Source organism: Sylvia atricapilla, chromosome 3 (assembly GCF_009819655.1).
Source record: "Sylvia atricapilla isolate bSylAtr1 chromosome 3, bSylAtr1.pri, whole genome shotgun sequence".
NCBI classification, from domain to species: domain Eukaryota; kingdom Metazoa; phylum Chordata; class Aves; order Passeriformes; family Sylviidae; genus Sylvia; species Sylvia atricapilla.
Window position 1 is genome coordinate 55,410,391 of NC_089142.1, and position 6,815 is coordinate 55,417,205.

Genomic DNA, 6,815 nt, shown 5'->3' on the forward strand with positions numbered 1-6,815 from the left:
TCTTCAGACAAAATTTTTGTTGTATAAAAACATGAATTAAATATTTTTCCTTTTAAGATATATTTAATTTTTTCCCAAAACCATGGATAAAAATATCAATTTATTGATGGATCGCAGAAAGAATTTAGATATCCAAGCCAGTTATAATCCCACTCACTAAAAGGATGTGGAGACAGCTTGAGATTTATCTCCTATAATAGACTGTGGTCCAGCTGCAGTAGTTATAATTGAATACACTAGTGAATAGTTTTAAGGGGCAGAAAATGCCTTTCATTTTTTCTGGGGAGAACTGGACCCATTTCTCCCCTATCTTTTTCTGATAACTAGTTTTGGAGAAAGAGCAAATTTAGAAACAGAAGAAGAGACACTCTTCTTAACAGCAGTTCATCCCACTTAAAATGAACATGGGAAGCAGCTCAGACCACTGATCTTTGGGGTTTACACCAACAGGAGATTAAGAAAGCCAAATGTCTGTATTCCCAACACCATTATTTTTGTTTGCTGTATTAATTCCTTTACCCTCATGTATAGGGGAGCTCTTTTGGTGACTTAAGGTAAACACAAGTCATGCATGCTTCATTATTTCCGTGTTGGGCTTAAATACTGATTGAAGAGGGTTACTTGATTATTTATTACTAACTGTTTTTATTCCTCTGAGTTAGCTTCACTAAAGCAACAACAGCAAAAGACAAGCTCAAGTTTTCTCAAAAAATTTTTTTCTCCTGTTGGCAACTGAGGAAGTCCAAAGGGTATGGGATGTAATCTTTTTTTCAGTGATCCCTATCTAACTGACAGATAACTTTTAGTCTGTATGCTATGAGCAGCAAGTGTTTAAGGAAATTGAGTTTTCCTATACCTATGGGAAATAAGAAGTTAAGACATCTAGGAGTAGGCTGTGGAGTTCCCACTCTCTAAGTTACTTGTTAATCCAGTCTCTGAAGAAATTAATTTGTTTTACAAAGGCTGTTGCATAATTATTTCATAGAAATATTTTCAATTACCCATGCAGCTAATTGTATTTAAAGGGGCAGCATGAAGGTGAAAAGATCTTATTAAAAACCTACAAAATAGGAAATTAAATATACCTGGTTATGCATGTAACATTGTGCAGGACTCAGTAAATATTATGGGAATTGAATTTCAAGGAATCACAGAATCACAGAACAGTTGAAGTTGAAAGAGTACATTCTGCCCCATCATCCAGATCATCAGTGACGATGTTGAACAGGATTGGCCCTAGCATTAACCCTTCAGGTACATCACTAGTTACTAGCCTTCAACCAAACTTCATGCCACTGATCAGCACCTTCTGAGCCTGCCCATTTTCCAATCCACTTCACTGTCTTCTCATACGGCCCATAGTTCATTACTTTCTTTGTGAAAATCTTCTCAGAGACAGGGTTGAAAGCCCTCCAGAAGACTAGGTAGATAATAACAGCTGCTCTTCCTTTGTCTACCAGGCCAGTAATTCCATCATAGAAATGAATAAACTTTAGTCTATGTCTAATAAAAACAGATTAGTCAAAAAGTGCTTACAGGTAGGGATAGTCTTTTTCAGAATGAAGTCTTTAAGTGCAGTGTGTGGGAGTAGCAGCCTAGATAATGAAGAAGATCAGAAAATCTGCAGAAATAGAAGAATTTAGTAGAACAGTATGTCTTCTGTTTGACTGCATCTATTTTTTTCCACCTTGTTGAATGCATACTAATGTATTGTAGAGGACAGAGCACAGTGTGTACTGCCTTGATGAGTTGATTTAAGAAAAGCCATACACTTTGCAATATTTACACATTTTGACAGCTCAGTTTTTCTGTTTGAACACTGCAATAATGTATTTTTTTATCTAGGAGTTTAAAATACTCCATTTTGGAGTGACTCTTTCCTTTATGACATTTCCAGAAGGGACTTGCTTGGACAGTTGGTGCTCCTCCTCTTTTCTGATCCTCCTGCCTCTGGCATCTGCCTCTGGTATCATGAGATTTGGACACAGGTGGCAGCACAATGCTTGAGGTGCTACACCAAAACGTGAGGCACTAAGGCATAATACAGGCAGCAGTTCGGGACTCTGAAAGTTGCTGTCAGTTTTACAAAGTGTGGGAAGAAGGTGACATTGCAAATGGCCTTCACTGGTGACAAAAGGAACAGACATAAGTTTACTGGTGAAACAGAGCCTTTTATTATGTTGCGGTAATTGCTTTGCACAAGTTTACAGGGAAGTTAAAGCATCTAAAATGACCCAGAGGGGAATAATTTGTTTTGCAAAAGGTAGCTATCTGGAAACTGTTTAACAAGGTCACTAATTAAATGTGTTGAGAAGAAATTTGACAAATACTCTTTGCACTTAATTTGCATTATACTTTGAGACTGCAGTAAGGTATATTCTGCTCCACCAGACCTAACTCATAATCTGATTGGACAAGAGCATGAGGCATTTTTCTTATGCTTTCCTAATTTATCCATGTCTTGGGTTCAAATAGAGGCCCTGTGGCCTCATTAACACATCTCATTTTCACATCACCCTCACACTGAGAAATAGCTTTACACTGTCTGTGATTAGAGCTAATGAGAGAAAGTAACCCGGGACTTCACTACAGTCACTGTGCTAGAGAAGGCCCTCTGTAAATAGAAGGCATGGAGGCACTTTGGCAAAGTGCCACCTTTAGGTAATAGGAAACCAGAGGAAAAAGTTATTTCTGGAACTTTCTGAGTTGGGTCATGCACAAAGCTGGCTTATATTTTAGTTTATTATAAACAAGGAGGATAGCCTTCTAGGTGTAGGTAAAGATCACAAGCAATCTATATTCTGCAGAGAATAAATATTAGTGACACCTTGGCTAGACTGGCATGTCCAGAGAGTTTTTCATTTATACACTGACAATTTTTTTTACTGTTTCCACTCACACTAAATAGATTATGGTGCTCTTATGCAGCCACTATATTTGGACGCCCTCTCTACTGGTTTTGGCTGGGAAAGGGTTAATTTTCTTTATAGTAGTTTGTGTGGCATTGTGTTTTGGATTTGTGATGAAAACAATGTTGATACACACACACACACAACCCTCATTTAAGCTAAGACTGAGCAGTGCTTACAGGAGGCTTTCTGTTTGAGTAGCCTTTAAGCTAAGACTGAGCAGTGCTTACAGGAGGCTTTCTGTTGAGTAGCCTCAACTTCTGTTTGAGTTGTTTGAGTGCACAACATTTTGGGTAGGAACATCTGACCCCAACTGACCAGAGAAAGACTCCACACCACGATGTGCTCAGCAACAAAAACCTTGAGGGAACATCTGACCCCAACTGACCAGAGAGATACTCCACACCACATGATGTGCTCAGCAATATAAACCTTGGGGGAAGAAGGAGGAACTGGGGTGTTGAGAGTTACCGTGGTTTTTTTTTCCCAAATAAGCATCACACATGGTGGAACTGTGCTTTCCTGGAAATGGCTGAAGATCTGCTTTGCAGGTGGGAAGTAGTGATGAATTCCTTAATTTGCTTTACTTGCATGTATGGCTTTGTTCTAACTATTATACTGTCTTTATCTGTAAATTTTCTTACTTCAGGAGCATGGCTCTGGTTTCTGTGGGTTTATAAGAATTAGCTTTGCAGTAGGGTCTAGCCACTGTCTGCAGGGACATGCTCTGTTTGAACTACAGTCTGTCCTGCAAGCAAGTTGGGACCCTACTCATTCACAAACTCCTCCTGTAACCAGAAAACAATGGCTGAGAGATACCACAACAAGTTATGAAAAGAAAATTACCAACTGTAAACTCTGGTAGGGCTGGAATTGTCTGGAAAGACAGTAATATTTTCAGATTTTCAGGGGTATAGGGCTGTAAGGAAAAAGGGAAAGAAATAACTTCATTGACTTCCTGAAGGGACTACATTAATATATGCTGATCTTACTAAATACACTATAAAATGCCTTAGATACGTACCATTTGTCATAGAGGATCTCTCAATAATCTAAAATACGATCAGACGAAAGGAGGTATCAGCTGGCAGCACTTCTGAAATTGTTACTTCAAGTGAGATCAAAGCATCCAAGTGATCATGAATTTTATTTCAGAAAGTAATACTGAGGCTGAGAATACTAGCTACAGCAGGGCCAGATTCACTGGAGATGAAATAAGAAAAAATTACCCATTATTTATCAGAAGGAGATTTTTTAAACTTTTATCTTGCTTTATTTTTGTGAGTTGAAGTATTAAAGTAGTCATACTGTCATTACCAAAGATCCACAGTAGAAGTGCTGATGTGGTGTACATTACATTGTTCCTTTTTATGTCATTTTTAGGTGGGTAAACTTTACAAGATGGCAATGAAACAGTAAAATACACAATTTCAAATCCTGATATTTTGCCCTGATGAAATGTATCATCATTCAAATTTTAAGATTTTCAGCTGAGAGTGCTTCAGTGCAGCACTCTCTACAAAGTACAGAAAACAAAGACAAGATACAGATATAATGCACTTCTACCAGGAACATGAATGAAGGATATACTGCTGAGTATAGCTCTTACTTTAGTACCAAGTCATCAATTTCTCTCCACAGTCTCCTCCCAGATACTGATCATTCCTGCCCAATCTCAGTACTGTTCCTTCATAATCCAGCTGAGTTCAGCCACAGGATTTCTTCACAATTCTCTATATGATTTCCTTGAAAGCTCTTACAGCATTTCCTTGAGATGAAAGAACAATATGTCCAAGCTGAAAGTAAAGTTCTCTAAGATGCAAAGCAGCAAATAATGTTTTACATCTATTCATGAGATAGACATAATTTTCTGGCATTCTCAGGTGCAATGCAGGTTTTTTTGCAGTTTCTTTTCACTCCATACTTCATATTTTTTCTTGTTTTTGATCTTGTTAAGCACTGTTTTGATTCTCATTAAGCAGCAAAAAGTGACAGACTCATAAATGACAAGTACTAGTTGAAATCGAAACAGAAAGAACAGCACAACCTTTCTCTGCCTCTCCTTCCCATTCATGGAGTGTGCTGGCATGGCTGGTTATTGGCCTCTGCACACATATGGAAAGGGAAGGACTAAACGTGAAGAACTATGGGTTATTAACCAAAGATGTCAAGAAATCTAAAGGAAAAGGTTTTTCTGCTTTTTCTAGAGGAGAATTAAAAAGACCACAAATATTGTAATATAAACCCACCATGTTCAGGAAATTAATCTGTTGTGTCAGAATATTTTAAAATTATGAAGATCAGGGATATAAACTATGTTTATAAAATGGAAGTCTTGCTCTTCCATGCATTGCAAATAAATAGATATAATCAAAACACCACATACAAAACCCAGTCTGGAACGAAAGAATACAAAAAGGTAAAGCACAATGGTTCCTTATCTGCTTGAACTACATTTGGTAAGTAAGCAAAAAAATAGGTGTTTCCTTCCTTCACAGCTCTTACATCTGTGAGTTCAGCCTCCAGGGAAAAGTTCAAAGCTATGAATCCAATCATTTAAAGAACGTTAGTCTGAAAACAAATGAGTCCTGGAAGAGTCCTGTTGAAAAACTTTTCCAAAAAGAATAACCTTCAGTGCCCTGCGAAACCACATGTAAAAAAATGCATAAACAATTGGGTTAAGCGTAGAATTTAAATAGCCAAACCAAACCAAAGCATCAATGAGAACAGGAGGTATCACATAATTCATAAATGGATTGGTAGCTGTAAAGAAGAAGAATGGAGTCCAGCAGATGAGAAACACTCCCATTATTATGCCTAAGGTCTTGGCAGCTTTCCTTTCTCTGCAGAATGAAATGTGATGCTTCATTTCAAATTGCATCTTTTTTTTGCTGATTGCATCAATGGACCTTGCCTGCTTCTTGGCTACAGAGTATATTTTCCTATAGATGTACAGCATAACAAACCCAGGGATGTAAAAAGACACTACGGAGGCCACAATACCTGAAGTTTCACTAAAAATGAGAAAGCATCCTCCTGCACAGTGGACATGAATATAAACCTTTTCTGCCCCTCTCAAGTTTAGGTCTAGAAAGATCATCCCAAAAGCAAAAGCAGCAGGGACCATCCAGCTTGTGCATACCATGACCACAATGACAAAAGTATTTATCTTTGATTTGTATCTTAGAGGGTCACACACAGCATAGTAACGGTCAATGGATATGAAGGAAAGATGGAAGATAGAAGCTGTGCTCAGCATAATGTCCATGCTTGAGTGGATCTTGCAGAAGGACTCCCCAAAATACCAGCAGTGCTCAACAGAGCGCACCATACTGCAAGGCATGACCAAGAATCCCAGCAGGAAGTCTACAGTAGCCATTGAAAGTATCAGGAAATTTGTAGGCGTGCGGAGCTGCTTGAAATGTGATATTGAGATGATAACTGTCAGATTTCCAATCACTGTGGCCAGAATAATGCAAACCATGAAGATGTACATGGAAATACGGGTACTGTTTGACCAGCTGCTCCTTATGCAAGAGCCATTTACAGATTCACAGCACAATTGCATCCTTACTGGGGTCTCAAATCCACGCAGGTACACAGCACAGGTACTGCTTTTCTTAATTCTGAGGTACGTTTACGACTGATTTTCAATTTTCTAGGTGGGAAGAACTGCAGAGAGGAAAATAAAAGGGCATTGTAAACACCTTGATTTGTTTGGATGTGTAAGAAATTTACATTTCGTTGTTTATGAAGGATGAAAGTATTTTGTAATTACATTTAGCAGGATGACACTTTTATCATCTGACTTCCCTGGAAATGGAAGTCTCCTTTGATGAGATAAACTGCATAATGAGGTGTCCTCACACCAGGACAGCAGTGACTCCCAGAGGCCTGCACTGGCCA

General features: G+C 38.3%; 1 protein-coding gene across 1 annotated transcript; it reads right to left on the minus strand.

Moving 5' to 3' along the window:
- Positions 1 to 5,166: 5,166 nt before the first annotated feature.
- TAAR1 (trace amine associated receptor 1) lies at positions 5,167 to 6,537 on the minus strand. The gene has a single exon (XM_066314342.1). It carries the CDS (start codon positions 6,475 to 6,477, stop codon positions 5,476 to 5,478), a length of 1,002 nt encoding a protein of 333 aa, XP_066170439.1. The 5' UTR covers positions 6,478 to 6,537; the 3' UTR covers positions 5,167 to 5,475.
- Positions 6,538 to 6,815: the final 278 nt, after the last annotated feature.

What these genes read in the sequence shown, in the direction of transcription:
- TAAR1 (XM_066314342.1), bottom strand. Translation starts at nt 6,477, where the DNA reads ATGCAATTGTGCTGTGAATCTGTAAATGGCTCTTGCATAAGGAGCAGC.